This window comes from Cervus canadensis, chromosome 33 (assembly GCF_019320065.1).
Source record: "Cervus canadensis isolate Bull #8, Minnesota chromosome 33, ASM1932006v1, whole genome shotgun sequence".
NCBI classification, from domain to species: Eukaryota; Metazoa; Chordata; class Mammalia; order Artiodactyla; family Cervidae; genus Cervus; species Cervus canadensis.
Genome location: NC_057418.1, coordinates 3,779,548 through 3,797,597, shown reverse-complemented (window position 1 = coordinate 3,797,597; position 18,050 = coordinate 3,779,548). Strand labels below are relative to the sequence as shown.

Here is an 18,050-nt window from a genome sequence, read left to right as displayed (position 1 = left end):
AGAAGATTCCCTGGAGGAGGGCATGGCAACCGACTCCAGTATTCTTGCCTGGAGAATCCCATGGACAGAGGAGTTTGGTGGGCTATAGCCCAGAGGGTTGCAAAGAGTCAGACATGACTGGAGTGACAACACATAGCACCATATCTTAGGCATTTGTTATAAACTTTATGCATATAATCTCACTATTCATTGTGGTAGGAAGGGATGGTGGTTAAGAACAGAGATTCTTACGCGTGGTAACAAGTGTTCAGATTCCAGTTCCACCACTGACTGTCACATGATCTTGGGTGAATCATTTAATTTATTTCTTACATAGATTTCTTAAGTATAAAATGAAGCTTCTATCTACATTTTCAGGTTCTTATAAAAATTGTTAATTCATGTAAATTACTCAGAACATTACTTAGCACATAGTAAGGATTATATAAATGATATGAGTTTATTACTGCATATTATCCTACAGTATGCAAGCAGTGTAGATATTTTAATCTTACTATTCTAGTTGAGGAAACTGGAGCCCAAGGGGTTAAGTGACTTGCTTAAGATCATATTTTAGCAAGTGATACATCAGGGAACTCAGCCTGGATTTAATTTCAAAATTTCTTTCTGTTTTTTTTTTTTGTGTGTGTGTGTGTGCATGCTCAGTTGCTAAGTTGTGTCTGACTCCTTGTGACCCCATGGACTGTAGCCCACCAGGCTCCTCTATCCATGGGCTTTTTCTGGCAAGAATACTGGAGTGGGTTGCAATTTCTTCCTTCAGGAGATCTTTCCAACCCAGGGATGGAATGCATATCTCCTGTGTCTCCTACATTGCAGGCAAATATAACTCGGTGCTACCCCTGTATTTATCTTTCTGAGGAGGAGAGAAATTGGCAATATGATGGTATATTACTATGTACCATATACACTTATACGCAGCTCTAAGAAAAGAGGGTGATTTTAACGTGCAGGTATGGAACCCATTCCAATACTTTAGAATCACATCTCATACACAAAGCAAACAAAACAGCCTCACTTCATATGAAGCTGACTTCTCATAAATTTGGGGTCACCCTGGCTTTTCACATTTTCTGACTAATCTTATCCCAGGATGATTCTGACAAGCTCAGGATTACCCATTATATTTGGTTGTGCTCTTACATCTCACCCACAGGTCGTTTTCCAACACCTAATTCCATCTAATCAACATGAGCGTCTTTAAAATGCAGGCACTTTACAATTTGAAATGCACAAGGACCTGTCACGAAGCAATTATGAATATTAAGTGCACTACTCAATAAGAATGAGAAGAGCAACTTAAAAACTTTAAAAATCGGATCATGATTTGAAGGCTTATGGCTCCTGTGATATTTCCCAAGGTATTCATAAATCTTTTAATTAGATATGAGTTTGAACTTCATAGCACTTCATATCAATAAATCATACATTGATTCAGAAAATGAGGTATCGTTAAAAAACACTTTGCTCTTGAGGTAACTAAAATAAGAATATCAAAAAATTGATGCCACAGATTAGGGCAAAACAATAAATGTGTAAGTAAATACACACAGGTTTAAAAAGATTGTTTTCAGATTGGATATTTGAGGAAGAAAATTCTTACTCAAAATATATCCATGTTTTCATAAAAACAAATTAAGTAAAAAGCTGTCAAGTTTTGCAGTGTTGTGTCCTGTCTTTGCCCAAAGTCACGATGCCAGGAACTGTCTACAGAGATGGATGGGGAGAAGCACATTACCTTCAATTTCCCAGTCAAGCCGCCAACAAACAGCATTGCATTTGCATCCACATCGAGAATAGTGTACCCAGGAGGTGATGCTGAATGGTATGTACTGGGCATAATACTGGCTTTGGGTCCATCCAGAGCTCTCACAGAAATAGTTCCATTTCTCCCAGTTCTTCCAGGGTATGTGTTGGAATGAAATGAGAGAAAATAGAGAAAAATGAAGTATGTATCACATTTCTGATCACTTCAGATTTAAAAGATATAAAATGTAGAGACTTGTTTTGGAATTTAGCTTCAAATATTCCAGATTCATTAAACTGCAAATCAAAACCCAGAGTCTGATCTCTGCTGTATGTTTACCATCAAATTCAACCAGAACCACTGAGCAATATACCCTGATTCTGACTGAGTCCGTTAATAGGAAATGACATAGTAGCAACTAGCCGATGGAATGGCTAGTTGGTTAGATGGACAGTCTTTTCCCTTTTGCTTTACAAAACAATGTGCTATTTACCTACATGGACTGTTTAAATAATGCTATATTACTTCATTTAGCATTTTGCCTAATTTAATTCGGCAAGTGAACTCTGAATAAACCACCCTTCTGCATTATAAGCTGCATAATTTCTCCTAAAAATCCCTGACTATATCTTGGATTCAAATTTGCTGTAGTTGTTCCTGGAATCATGCATCACTTACTGTTTGGCAAACCATCTTAATGTGTACACTGTAACATCCAGGCTTCAGAGTTGTGCATACAAATTGCACAGAAGAACTTCACATTTAGATTCAATTAACAGAATTTCAGAAGCTATTATTATTGTATTTCATTCTTTTTTAAAATTGATTGGTTCCCATGAGTTGTTAAACATGAAAATCTGAACTCTTTTCTGAGACAAGCAGTTATAACAAAACTTTGTCATTTTTCTCTCCCTGCCGTCTCATTTTGGTAAGCTTTCTATCTTTGAGGGTGCAGCATTAACTGAAATACATGGAAAAATAGAATGAATTTATCAAAAAAGGTTCTTGTTTAACAGAATATATCTCTTCTAATAGAAGAACTGTACTTTGCAAATATAAGCATTCTTAAGTCCTGTAAAGTACTTAATCCCCCTACCATCACAAATGCAAGCATTTTATCTATTGCTCTCTCCTCCCTGTCTTTGTCTCTCTGTCTCTCTCTCACAGTTTTATTTAAGATCTTAAAAGGAATTAAAGATATTTCTTCATATTAAGTTTCTTCAAGAAACGTTTAATTATGAAAAATTAAACATATTCACACATAGGATGAAATTCTATGTATCCATACCTAGATTCAACAATCACCAGATCTTTAAGTCCTCTGTACCCAACTTTGATCAACTTCCCTTGGCCTTTAAAAAAACCTCTCTGTTTTGTATATAGTAGGCAATTGAAAATGAGAAAAAGGAGATGAGAAATGAAGAGCAAGTATCAAGGATAAGAATGGATTCTACAAGTAATCTGCACACTGTTAGAAGTTAATTAATTAAAGCATCAAAGACAGAATTAATCAATTTCCTATTCCTTTCATGTTAAATAGTGGGGGCCTGATACTATACACTCATGCCAGCCTGTAGATAACTACACAGTAAGCCAAGGCTGCTGCGGAGACTAGAGGAGGAGCTTTGCACCAAAGATAGGCTGATCCACCAAAGTGAATCAGCTATGCATTTACGTATCTCCCTCTTTGTTAGATCTCCTTCCCGTTTAGGTCAGCACAAAGGCCTGAGTAGACTTTCCTGTGTGGTCCAGTAGATTCTCACTAATTACCTATTTTACACATAGCAGAGTATATATGTTAAAACATCAGACAAGGGATTACTCTCCCAACTACACAAACAGCCCATTCAGCTCAAAATAAAAAAAGGTAGCTCTTATGCTCTGGATTGTATTGAATGAGGGCAAGTCTCAGTACTTTTTCAGGTGACAGAAAACAACTTAACCTGAATGTTTCTATGGAACAATCAAATGAGGGGGTCAGAAAAGACTGGTCATTCTGTTCAGTATCTTGAAAGTTTGTTAGCTCCTAACACGTTCTACAAAGATACCATCACCCACACTTAACATGTATACAATATAAAATATCTGTATACAGTGTAAAATATCTGTTACATACCTACACAACTACCCTCTTGAAACAGAAATAAAAATTTTCATATGATCTAGGAAACTACTTCAAAATTCTGTCAATGATCTTAATCTCTATTGAGATAGTTACCTCGATGCCTCAATACGGTACCAGTATGAGTCATCAATAGTTAAATCTGGGTACTCGACACGCCCAACTCCAGATCCAACATCCCAGAGGAAGCTTACTTTGCCTTTACGCATTTCTATAGCTAGAAAGTCAATCTAGTGCACAAAAACAAAACAATAGGTATCAGATATAAGGCACCATGAAAAAGGAGGCCAGCAGAGTCTTCAACGGGTGCTATTTACAGATTTGTAAAATAATTAGAAGCATCACAATAAAAATCCCCAAATAAGATGATTTACGATTATTTATTAAACAATAAATAACTTTACTACTGTATCTTAATAATACAATGTCCATACACATGTATGATGCAGTGCTGAGGCAAACATGTTAATTCAACCAATTCTAGTTAGGTCTAACATTGAGACAAATGATTCTCACACTGATCCTGGAGATAAAAGCAAATATTTGGGTTCAGAATTCATCATTTTCACCATGGGTGCTGACATTTTTGAGGGGCCAGATATGATTTTTCACCCAAGGTGATCCAGAATTTCTCACCTAAATTCCAAGTATTGATTTATGTGATCAGTGTTCTGTTGAAAAGTCATTCATTTTGGAAGGTCTCCATGCATACAAAGTCACATGGGTCAACTGAAAGGAACTAGAAGTTTGGGGTGAGCTCGTCTAGATACAATTCCTGTTATTTCAATTTGAGTCATAAATTCAACACAAATCAGAAGAGTTTTCACTGATAAGAAATCAGTACACAATTTTCCATTTCATTTCACATGAACGTGAAATTTCATTGTTCATTGTAATTTCTAAATTACATTCATTGTAATTTCTTAAAAGTTTTTTTTTAAAAAAAGCTTTATCCCTATTAATCTTTTTTCTTGAATAGTTGGATCTGAAAATTTAGTTCAAAAATAAATGTTGGTGTACTTACACATGAAAGCAGATGTGCCTAAGCACTGTAAAAAGTTTTCATTCCAATTGCTTTCCAATGACACGTCAGAACTTTGTGAGGTAAGATTCTGAGGTTTTCAAATCTGCAAGGCTACCTTATTTAATTTTGGGGCAATGTCATTAGAGTCTATACATTTCCCACACTACCGGGATTAACCTGACTGTACACACACACAGTGGGCCACAGAAAAGGTGAATGTTAGACTTACAAATTTGGCACTTCCAAGATAAAAAAGGAGGTTGTCTGCAACAGCCGTCTTTACATTGACAATGATATTATTGTAGCTTCCTTTCTTGATTTCTGGCTTGTATGTTCGAATGCAGTCACCTCCCGAAGACACAGACACTTTGATCTTCAAGAAAAACAACATACAAAGAACCAAGGCTAAATCTCTCAGAAAGTTTGAAGTAGCAAGTAGCTCCAAACAACCACAGAGCCGTCATCATCTCTTCTTTGAAGTTATTTTCTATCGTCAAATAGTATCACTAAATGCCCATATGCAGACACCATTATACTCATTAATGATGGCCCAGAAAAGCACCTTTCCGCCAGCATCTTGACAATGAGCTGTTCACAGTCCCATGGTTTGCTAGCCCATCACTATTTTTGGAAGCATTCAACTAACAAATTCTTACCTTCATACCTTACTCCTTTATGAATAGCAGAACACTCTCAAAAGATGATTTTACATGAAGCTAATGGTACAGATCTTCATTCGGGTAGTTTAATGAAATTTTATAATTCAAATTTCAGTGATTGTGGTATCACTTAAAATAGGAAATCATTTTTCTTTTAATTTTTGAGAGGAAATTACCGACCTTCCCATATTCTTATAGTTGAAAGAGGCCAACTAGATTTTGTTCTAGATGTTCTAGCAATAAGAAGGATCTAATCATTCCACTCTGAGCATACATTTCAGAATAAATTATACCTTTTTATTAAGCTGCCAGGAAATGGGATAGAAATAATTTCCAGTGGCTAGCATCACTAATGTATTTAACAGCTCCTTTTCTTTTGACTGGTACTTCAAAAATTACTATAAATTGCTAAGAAAGAAATTCCTATGTGAATAGAGCTGACACTGTTCATACCAGTTTTTACTTACATTGAGGGAGCCTTTCTTCAATCACAAATAACACTAATTGATTATTCCATTTAATTTTCTTTCATTCCTGTGTGCCATCAAAGGGGTGTTTTTAGGACAGCAATGCAGTTGCTTGGACTCAGAGAGAGATTCTGTTAGTTTGTTAGTGTCAGTGCTCAAAGTAGGAGGTAGAGACACATAATAACCTCTCTACACCACTGATTTAAATTCCTGGCTTCCAGAAGCCTCTTAGTCCTCACTGGGGGTGAATTTTCATTTTTTCATTCCTTATGGCACTTTTCACACATGGGAGAAAGCCAAGGGGTATGTATCACTGTTACCTCCATAAAAGGGCTGTGCAGACTCCAAGGAGATAGCCTAGGACACCAAACCAGTCTCCTTCTTCTGGTGAGATAAGGAGGTATCCTGAAGAGTCTAAGAAGGGATGGTGTAAGACAGTACCAGGACCCCTCGCAAGGGTGGTGCAGACCACAAAGAGGATGTGCTGGATTCAAAATTGGTTAGATTCAAAAGAGAAAGCTAAGGAGAGATTTTTGGTCCCCAAAAATATGAGAACTCTTGGGGATATAGCAGATCTCTTGAATCTCCTACAGATCCAGTGTAAGTCATATATTTGTACTGTTTCTTCACCTAATTTGCTTTCCAAGCTGTACCCCCAAGTAAAGAAAAGAGTGCTGAGAAGAAACAGGGGCTCTGTGTGAGGCCTGGGCTGGAATCACCTAAGAAGCCTGCTGCTTAGACGGCTCTGCCTGCCCTTACCTTTCCCCTAAGAATGGGACCCAGACTGCTAACTGAGCCCAGTACTGAAGGCCACTCGGTCACGAGTATTTGCCTTAAAGTGCTGCAGATTTTGTCTTCCTGCTTACATGGTTTTCAGTTAAGAGGTTAGTTCTTTGCTTCACAAATGACAGGATTTCCCTTCTACATAAAATGCTAAGAGTACATGAATCAAAATAAGTTACAGAGAAATAGAACCAGAAAATGGATAACTTTTACTCTGAAGTTAATACTATAAAGCAGATGTGCAGTAGAGGTTGGCAAAGGCTGTTACATGATAAGTTGCAGCTATACAAAGTGTTATCCAGGGGCTTAGAGATTAAAAAAGGGATAAAGTGAAGCAAGAGAAAGGTAATCGAGTGAAGGGCAGGTAGGGAAAATGCAGTTCTCAGATATTTTTGATGTTCAGGAAGAGGTATAGGATACAGTGAGTTTTTAGAATTTGCAGCAACTGAACCAAAATCATCAGCAGAGATCTTGTCACTGAGCAAATTTAATATCTGAAGTGGGCTGTAAGTGCCACCGACATCATAAAAAGATCAAAGGGAAGAAATCAAGATGTGACGGGAACTCATGAATCAAACTGAGTAACGGATTGAACTATCTCTGGCAGGAAATCATATCCAAATTCCTGATGGGGCTAGATTAGGCATCAAAAGTAACTATGTGTGTAATTTGTTTTATCTCTATTTCATAATGACTTATAGGGTTGGCCATAGAGCTTATACAGGGCTTCCCTGGTGGTTCAGTGATAAAGAACCCACCTGCAAGGCAGGAGATGAAGGCAGGTTCGATCCCTGGGTCGGGAAGATCCCCTGGAGACAGAAATGGCAACCCACTCCAGTATTCTTGCCTGAAAAATCCCATGGACAAAGGAGCCTGGAAGTCCACAGGGTTGTGAAGAGTTGGACACGACTGAGGAGCTGGGCACGCATGCATGCATGCATATGTGTTATAAAGAACACAACATATTAATAGTAATATTTCTCAGCTACTGCTTAGAGAAGAAGTGACTGGATATGGGTGAAATGCATGACTGCTTACGATGAGTTTCTGTCCTTGCATGGGTATACTTGGTAAAAATGACAGGGGTATTACATGACTGGAATGTTGAAAAGGGGGTTCTCAAAGTGTATTAGACAGAGCCCAGTACAGAAGCCTAATTCAACTGGTGAAACTTCATCTGAGGATTGAAAGTCTGAGAGAGTAGCCATTTTAGAACTAAGGGTGTTTAATGTCTCTAGGAGTTACAATTCATCTGCTTTATGGCAGCTTTACTTATTGAAAATATATGGTTCTCTGAACAAAATGGTGTTGTTATACCCAATACACCAGGAATTAATCTTGTAAAGTTATTTATTGCTCAACTCTTACACATTTGTACAGAAACTCTCTGGACTTTCTGTTCTCTGGCTTGCAATGTTGAACATACCCTCAGTATCTGCTCAAAAATATTGGTAACCCATTGGTAGCTACTGATTTCTCCATTTAAATACCTTGTGTTTTGTTTTCCAATTATAAACGTTTCTTTTATCTATCTTAAAACAAGTAAATCAAAGGGCATTATTTATACATTTCTCTAAAAGAAATCACTGACATATAATCCCTCTCATAAGAGGGGAGAGACTTTTGAAACACAAATATCCTCACGTTACTTTTTTCTATCAATTATTATTTCTTTTCTTTTTTTTTTTTTGGCTGCATCAGGGAGCATATAGGATCCTAGTTTCCTGACCAGGGATTGAACCCAAGTGCCCTGTGTTGGAAGTGCAGTCTTAACCACTGGACCTCCAGGAAAGCCCTGTATCAATTATTTCTAAAGTCGATCCTTAATAAGACTTCTAAACAAAAATCAGTAAGAAGTAGGTATCTCTAAGGCATTTCTCATCCAACATTGTTTACCAATTCATCATCATGAACTCAATTAAACATTATTGAGAATTCCATTATTATATCTATTGGATTTTCACTGCACTCTTTCATCCAATTAACTAGGCCATTCATTTAAAAAGAATGTCAGCCGCTCAGTTTCAGAGCCAACAAACCAAAAGAAATCTACTTAAAAATAAATATCTTTAATTTCTTGGTCATACTGAGAATGTGTTAGGGCCACATCCAGACACTCATGCCAGATTACAAATATATTTCTAAACTAGGAAAATGTAATCTTCAATGAGTATAAAACCCACTGGAAAAAAAGTTGGTTGCTCACAAATTTCTAACATCTTAAAAAAACAAGGCTCTTTGTTGTTAACTTCAGTTTCAAAAAGTAGTTGAAAGTTTCCTTAAAAGGCATGGAAAATGGATATTTTTCAAGCATTACTTTTATACCTTTCTTTCATTTTTTTTTTTTTTTTTTTTAATGCTGTAAAGGGTGAGGAGAAAGGGAATCCTTCTGCATTGTTGGGAATGTAAATTGGTACTGCCACTTTGGAGAATAGTAGAGAGGTTCCTTAAAAAAATAAGAATAGGCTCATCTGCTTCATTAGAACAAACTCAAATGTGGTCCTTTTTATGGCTGAGTGATATTCCATTAATGATGCAGGGAGCCCAAACCTGGCGCTCTGTGACTACCTAGAGAGGTAGGATGGATTACCTAAAGGGGTGGAAGGGTGGAGAGAGGTTCAAGAGGGAGGGGACACAGGCATGCCTGTGAGTGATTCGTGTAGATGTATGGCAGAAACCAACACAACATTGTAAAGCAATTATCCTCCAATTAAAAAAAAACCACCTAAACATACAACTACCATATGATCCAGCAATCTCACTCTTGGGCATATATCTAGAGAAAAACATGGTTCAAAAGGAGACATGCACCCAAACTTCACTGCAGCACTGTTTACAACAGCCAAGACATGGAAGCAACCTAAATGTCCATTGACACAGGAATGGAGAAAGAAGTGGTACCCATATACAATGGAATATTACTCAGCCATTAAAAAGAATGAAATCATGTCATCTGAAGCAATATGGATGGACCTGGAGATATCATACTTAGTGAAGTAAGTAATTTTGTATTTGGGGACAGGTTTTATGTATTTATATGCCAGAATTTTATCTTTCTTCCCAGTGGGTGGGGATGGGATGAGGAAGCACACATAATTGATGAATATATGGGCATATTTTAAAATTCCTTTACAATGAAGAAATAATAAAAATGTCCATATCTTTCCACTTGGTAACTAAGTCAAAAACTGTGGCTAAAAATGTGATTCACAAGCTGGAATCAAGATTGTCTGGAGAAATACCAACAACCTCAGATATGCAGATAATACCACTCTTATGGAAGAAAGTGAAGAGGAACTAAATAGCTTCCTGATAAGGGTGAAAGAGGAGAGTTAAACAACTCGCTTAAAACTCAACATTCAAACATAAGATTATGGCATCCAGTCCCATCACCTCACGGAAAATAGAAGGGGGAAAAGTGGAAGCAGTGACATATTTTACTTTCTTGGGTTCCAAAATCACTGTGGACAGTGACTGCAGCCATAAAATTAAAAAACTCTTGCTCCTTGGAAGGAAAACTATGACAAACCTAGAGAGCATATTAAAAAACAGAGACATCACTTTGCTGACAAAGATCCATATAGTCAAAGCTATCTATGGCTTTTCCAGTAGTCACGTATGGACGTAGGAGTTGCATAAAGAAGACTCAGCATCTGAAGAATTGCTGCTTTTGAACTGCAGTGATGGAGAAGACTCTTGAAAGTACCTTGGACTGAAAGGAGATCAAACTAAACCTAGAGGAAGTTTAATTTGGAGATGGGAGGTTTGGTTATCTACAAAGATTTCAGATTTCAGTTTAAGCACAATAACATGAAAACTGATATTCATTCTATTTCTAGAAGAATCACAAGATGACTTCACTAAAGTTTCAGATTGGCATTTACAATTCTGTATGGCTCATTAAACTGTTATCTTTCAGAAAGTTTGCCTCTATATTTATAGTCTTATAACTGGATTAATAAAGAGCAAAATTTTGAGACACGTAAAGTGCTTCCTACTCTTATTCCAAAAAAGTATAGAAATTGTAACCAAATTAATTTTTGGTTGCTTGGACTCAAATAAAAAAATATATAGAAAAAAATGGTTCATCTTTGCTATTATTTCTTACAACCTTGTCTGTTCATTCTTTCTTCAACCCCATTGGTTGGCCTTTTTTGCTTTCATCAAGAGTAAGGAGTTCTCATCCATGCCTGTTTAGTATACAAAAATAAGGCTTCCATTCTTGCAATCTGTATTAACTCTATTCAAACTATAATAAAATATATCAGAACTTTCATTTCCAAAACAGTAGGTGGTGATTATTCTTCTCAAGAAATATCTTTTGAAATATATGGGAAAAAATCTAATCTTCCATTCCCCACCTCCCCCACAAATAGCTTCAAATTAAAGGAAAAGGACCAAAGCGCATTCAACAAGATACATTGGGGAAAGTATTTTTTCTGGGAATAGTACAAACATTACAATCATTTATTAATACTGAAAACAGAAGGAACTTACGGAATTAGCCTGTTTTCGGGCTTGGTTTATCAGTTCTTTTATCTCAGAGATATTTTTCTTCAGGTTATCCTCAAGCTCCTTGATGGGTTTAAGTTTGTCCATCAGTCTATCGGCTTCTTGTTCTAGATTTTTCACAGTGGCACCTGCATCTGCGACTGCACAGAACAACATGAGTGCATATCTCACACACACACACACACACACACACGTATACACATACCCAGACACATGCACAAACACGTGTATATACACACCCAGGCACACACACATGCGCACACACACACACATATGCACAAACATGCATACATATACACACACCCAGACACATGAACATGTACAAACACACACACATGCTGCACACACAGACACACTCAGAAATGAACACATACAGACACACACAGAAATGAACATAGCAGTATGCTTAACTAAACAATTGAAAGGATTGCATCTTATCCACAAGGCAAAGGCAAGGCCAGGGCAGTTGAAGCAGTCTGTGGTAGCAAATGGAAATATTTCAGTTGGGACCCAAGTAGGCCAGAGGAGATGATGGGACGCAAGTAGGCCAGAGGAGATGATGTTAGAGAAAGAGGGCTGACAACTTTGGCTTTGGGATTAACGTGCACATCAGCATTAAAGATGGAGAATATGATCAGCTTAATTCAATGATTAATTTTTAGCTTCAGTCCCCAAACTAACCTTCATAGCACAGAAATTGAGTCAAAGAATCAAGGAATTGGAAGCATCTTTAAAATGTCACTGAGTCTGTCCAAGCCAGAACTGTACTTAAATCAGGGTTTTCACACAAAATTAGTTTTTTTTTTTTTCTCACTGTCTTTCTTTGTACATCTTAAAGAGAAAAGCTATTAAAACGCCTTCTGAAAAACATTTCAATGCTTAGCAACCCTCAGACTGAAGGCCTATGTTATACTTTATATCTTTCATGCTGCAGTTCATTTTTGTTTTGAAAAATAGTTGATTCTCCTGCTCTCTACATTAGGTTGAATCACATTAAACTGTCACTTTTGTAGCTAAAATTTAAAGGAGGTTGAATATTGATAAATTAGAAAGGGGTTTAACCCTAAAACAATTGAAGGTTATTACTGATCCTTAGACTTCCAGCTTGTATTTTTCATAGGGGGGCACATGACACATGGAAAATCAATTATTCTGTCCCTAGGATGCTGGCAGCCTTATCCAAACTATGTCATTTATTATCTGACCAAGCATGTACTGTTCTGTTTTCTGTCACTGTGACTCTGATGAAAAAGTGAAACTGCTTAAGGTCCAAGGTTACTGGCCCTGATGAACTAGGAGTGATCTGAGACTGAATCTTCAGGAATAAATCAAATGAGTGCAAAAGGAAGTAAGTAATATTTTGAAGCATTTTGAACTCATGCTCACAAATATGAGTTATATTGTTCATGATGTCTAAAAAGAACATAGGTCTATTATTAACCTTAATCATAGAGCTGCTAGATCAAGGACTATTTTCTCCTGAAATGAGGGTTATTGAGTTCAAAACTCTTGTTACATAATTGTATAGGGAGTCAGCATAGCTACCCCTTCAGTTTTACACTTTAAATAAACCATTTGTCCATTTTTTCCCTTCCTTTAATTCCCTAATATTACTCTGATATTCTTCAAATCATTCTAGAAGTGAGAAAAAGGGATTTAGACTTAGATTCATGGAAATGAAAACATTGTTATGCAGGGACTAGGCTTAGACAAGTAATAGATCCCTTTCTTTTAAAGCTCTCAGAAGTTTTTACCTAATGGAACCTGGAAGTCCCCTTATCCCTTGCTATTCCCCCGCCCCCCATCTTCTGGAACAGTCAAAGTAATATAGAAATTATCTTCTTGAAGGTTTTCAAAAATAAATCACCTGTGATTTTGAGTCTGATGTTCTCTTATGCTGTAGTATTTGGAAACTTCTCACTTTTTCCTATGATTATTTGTGTAGATTTTAAAATTACTTCTGAAGATAGATTTTGATAACAATGTTTTACTAGAAAACTCTCTCTTTTAGAGTTTAAAATATATTAGCCTAGAGTTTTGCCAAGTCCTCTCCTATGTGCTAAATTTCTTCCCTTATCTAGTTGTATCTCCTGCAGAACTTTGCCTATTTGTTCTTCATTTTCCTTGATTTAAGCAGGTCAAGCATTTAAAATATTTTATCTTTATATTTCTAAAGATACATCTCTTGAATTTATCACATCTATTATTTTCTGTCTTCTAATTTATTAACTCTTTTTCATCTTCTTTCTTTTAATTAGTTATTCTGTCGGACCCTTAGAGTTGATTGCCTAACTTGTTTATTTGAAAGCTTTTTAGTAATATAATTGCACTCATTTTCCACTGAGGATAGACTTGGTCATATTTCTCAGGTTTAGATATGTTCAGTTTTATTTTCATTATTTTCTACCCTGAAGTTTTATTTTTGACTTGGAATTTAAACTATGAGGTGTTTAAGACAGATAATTTTTATATCTCAGCGACTGCTCATTTGGTAAGACCTAATTTTATTAATTCTATTTTATGCTTCTCCAAGTATAATTCTCTTGAAGTTGAGAATAATTGCTTGTAAGGAGTGGGGAGTGAGCTTCGGGGGAAAAGCAACAACAACAGTGTAGATCTGATCTACTTTAATTCCGCTAGAAAGAAGTCATTTGGACTTCAGTGACTGCATTTGTATTATCAGAAGCATCATAATTCAATCAAATCTATGGAAGAATTCAATGTTCTATTTTTACATGGATAACATATTTCACTAATTTTTCAAACACACATTCACACACTAACTCCTTTTCTATATCTAGCATTCTTACTGTGACACTGGAAAGAAGAGTATCCAATGTTTAAAGCCATACTAAAACATGGAAACATGCAAAGCTGAAGCTTTTTGTAATAAGCAATCAAGCATAAAAATTACTAAAAGGTATGCAAGTAAATATATACATACTGATTTCTGCAGGTAATTTCATATGGAAGTAAAACAGAGAAAAATAGAAAATTCATGAGAAAATATTTTTCATAGATATTATAACATAGTAACTGTCAAGAAAAATAGTACTTTTCACAACAGGTGCTAATTACAAATTCACTCCATTTTAAATCAAACAAGAGTTATCAAGTAAAAATCCACAAAATATGTCACTTAGCAGGCCACTGTTCATATTAAAAGGAGTTTTATTATCATGTTCTAATAAGATAGAAACAGATCCAGTGTAATTAGTGTTCATAGATATTATTTCTTTTCATAGATGATAGAATCACAAAAGGGAGATAAATATTATATAAGGCCACTCTCATTTGAGAATCAGTCTGAAAATGAATGAAATGATAGCATAAAAGAGTATTATTTACTTTAAAATATCTTTTCATTCATTTTTTTGGGGGGTTGGATATTGTGACTTGGCATGCCTGTGAACCAGTTATTCAGATGGAATCTGAACCACCAGGGGAGCCTAGCTCTGGGCTTACACAATAAAAGCTGAAAAACTGTATGTCTTCTCTTTCCCTCCCCTGAAGAAATGACGAGGAGTGAAACCCTTTTCCCTAACTCTGAAGGGCACTTAGCTATGTCTGCACTCCTTGCCCAGGAAGGAGTTAGGTTAGCAGTAGCTATTATTTCAAAGTATCATGAACCTTTGATCTGAGTCACAGATGCTGAAAAACCAGGCTCCACTCCCCAAACAGTGTTTGTAATCTGGATTATACAGTGTATAACGTCAATAACTGTGTTTTTGTTATTACACTCTACAAATGTTTTAATTCCCAATAACTACACTGTTCTGTATAAAGAAGGTTAATCTCTTGAGACTGTGAAGTACAAAGAATCAAGCATCTCCTTTGGTACAAGCATATATGAAGATAGCATTTTATCACTTGAAAGAATAAAACAATATTAAAAATTATAATGCTTATTACTTAATAATTTAAATTACTATATTTAGTTCTCCCACATTTTCTCAGTAAATCCATATTTAACTCAATATAGTTTAATGCAATATACAAAAGACATGAAGAAATATTCTTGATAAACTAAATATTTTAATTTCCTGATAATGTTAATGAACTAGAATCTTAAGTAATAAAAGACCAGTATTTTCCAAACTTGAATGCATTCAAGTTGATCCCATTTAGTATTCTCTTCTAACAGGCCTGCTAATTAGAGTGCTCCTTGACCTCTTGGTTCCATGGAATTTCAACAGCTCTGAGGATATAATTTCCCAAGTATAACTGCATTTTCAATTACACTGAAGGATTAAAAAGTATTTGGCATCCCTATGCCAAATACCATGCAGGCTTTGAGAATTCTTAATTTCCTCTTATCGGATGAAATTTGAATAAGATAAGCTTGAGTGAGGAGCTGGGAGTCTTATATTCCAGTTCTGGAGCCGCAGGCATTCAATTGCTGGGGCCAGTCTATGAAGGGAGGAGGGCAGACTGCATCACTATGAGGGCCCCTTCCTGCTCTAGCAGTGATGAGCCTAGGATACTTATAGAGTGTGAAGAAATAAGTGCAATAATCAAAGTGAAAAAGGAGATCTTACTGTTCTTCGAAGGATCTTTTACCACAGCGTTTGTTTTGGCTACGCTGTCTGCTAGTTGATTGTAATTTTTCTTCAGGCCATCAAGGTTCTGGTGAAGATCTTTAATCTGTGCCAGTACATCTTTAGCTGTGTCGTTGGCTTGTCTTGCTTTGTCTTTAACGGCTTGCAGTTTAGTGGCTGTGTCTGTAAGCAGAAGATGAGAAACAAAACAAAGACTCTGAAGTCAGTGGCTTAATCCACGCTTGTCAGAGAGAGGCTGCGCCTGGCTGACCTCAGGGACTCAGGCATGAGGGAAAGGCTGAACTCTGCCTCAGTCGGCTACAGCAAATGAAGCACACTTTCAGTGAAATTGAATTTTCTCAGGGACCTTCGTTATGAATACCTGATTAGCCCTTAAAATAGCAATGTGATTATTCTAAAAGTTCATTGTGGAAGGCGATATTGTGATTTGCTGCTGAACATATTAAAGAGAGAAGTTTATCCATCTGAATCATATAGGCTCATCGAAAATAGTTTTAACATTTAATCTGCACTTCCAGGGTTTGGGGCGGGGAGGGAACGAATGTCTTTCAATTTTGGTGGAGAGAGACTTTTTCAGGTATATTAGACCATGTGTTTGTGTAAACAATTTATATTTGTTACCAGCATTGGATGTTTTCTATGAACATATTTACTACTGAGGAAGTGACATGAAAATCAGTAAAGTTACTTAGGCTTTTTAATGATAAAAAAGTAAAAAAATCATTAAGGTTTTAATAGTTCCTGTTTGGTATAGACGTGTTTCCTTCACCATAATTTTTATAAAAAATGTACATTGTACATATATTTACGTGTCTACTAATATGTTGTAGATTAGTGTTAAGATCACAGCCCCTGAAGTTAAACTGTGAGGTTGGAATCTTATGTCTCTTTTAACAACGGCCCTCAGTGTCCCATCTAAGTTTGTCTGTTGTAAAGTGGAGATAATAATGCTGTTCACCTTGTAGGATTAGTATGAGGGTAACATACACTTAACGCAAACATGCTGAATAAGCCTTGCTTAATAAATGTTAGCAACTCTTGCTACCTTTGTATCATGCTATTAAAATATAAAAATAGTATCTCCAAAACAATAATGCTTTCAGTAACTAATAACAAACATTAACTCCAAGTAACAGGTAATGCGTAAAAAGATATTGTAGACATGGTTCAATCTTAACGTCTTAATGTTTTTGCCAAGAAAAGTGTGCTGAAAGGCAGCTGGTTCTTACCTATTACTGTAGGTACCTTGTATGTGCTAAATTGCTTCAGTTGTGCCCAACTCTTTGTGGCCCCATGGACTATAGCCCGTCAGGCTCCTCTGTCCATGGGATTCTCCAGGCAAGAATAGTGGAGTGGGCTGCCATGCCCTCCTCCAGGGGATCTTCCCGACCCAGGGATCAAACCTGAAGCTTTTATGTCTCCTGCATTGGCAGGTGGGTTCTTTACCACTAGGCCACCTGGAAAGCCCTGTAGGTACTGTAATAAACTGCAATTTTGTGGTAGTAAATGAACATTTTAGAGGATAGTGTCTGTATGATATTCTTTCACACCAATGTACGATTTCCTGGGCTGAAATGTGGAAGAACAATACAATGACAAGATGTCTATTATTTTCTTTTTTTGTAATTTATTCCTACAAATGTCAGTTAACAAATGATACACATCCTGGTGAAAAGTGTTTCTTAGCTTCTCATTCTTACACAGAATTCCTAAGTAGAAAAAACCATTATCTAATAGCCTGACAATGGTACAAAGATAGTGCTAAGAAATACAGGCAGAGGTGGAACATTTTTTAAAAGTTCATTTCCATTAGGATAGGATAGCTTGCAGTGTCTGGAATTCTTACCATTTGGAATGGCTGCTAGCTTGTCCAAAGTGTCATTCAAAGCTCTCAGGAGATCCCCGTTTCTGATATTGGCATCGTCTAATCTGGCTGTCAAGCCATTCAGCTGGTCATCATTTTCTGTGAACAGAAAACAAAAAAGGATGAAACAATTTTAATCCTCTCTGAACTTACAGATGGATATACAATTTCAGGTTATTTTATAAAATTACTTGTTATTGGGGCACAGTTTCTTTACAATGTTGCATCGTTTCTGCAGTACAGCAAAGTGAGTCAGTTATACGTTCACATGCACCCCTAGTGTTTGGGTCTCCTTCCCATCTAGGTCACTGCAGAG

At 36.4% G+C, this 18,050-nt stretch overlaps 1 protein-coding gene across 7 annotated transcripts in view; it reads right to left on the bottom strand.

The window, feature by feature from the left end:
- LAMA2 (laminin subunit alpha 2) overlaps nt 1-18,050 on the bottom strand; it is a 693,967-nt gene that overhangs the window by 72,125 nt on the left and 603,792 nt on the right. For all 7 annotated transcript variants that reach the window (XM_043457137.1, XM_043457138.1, XM_043457134.1 and 4 more), the window contains 7 exons: nt 17,717-17,833; nt 15,850-16,032; nt 14,256-14,261; nt 11,297-11,451; nt 5,120-5,263; nt 3,963-4,096; nt 1,736-1,895 (listed from right to left, as the gene is read on the bottom strand). In XM_043457137.1, the coding sequence (XP_043313072.1) occupies nt 1,736-1,895; nt 3,963-4,096; nt 5,120-5,263; nt 11,297-11,451; nt 14,256-14,261; nt 15,850-16,032; nt 17,717-17,833 (899 nt within the window). The remainder of the gene's footprint in view (nt 1-1,735; nt 1,896-3,962; nt 4,097-5,119; nt 5,264-11,296; nt 11,452-14,255; nt 14,262-15,849; nt 16,033-17,716; nt 17,834-18,050) is intronic.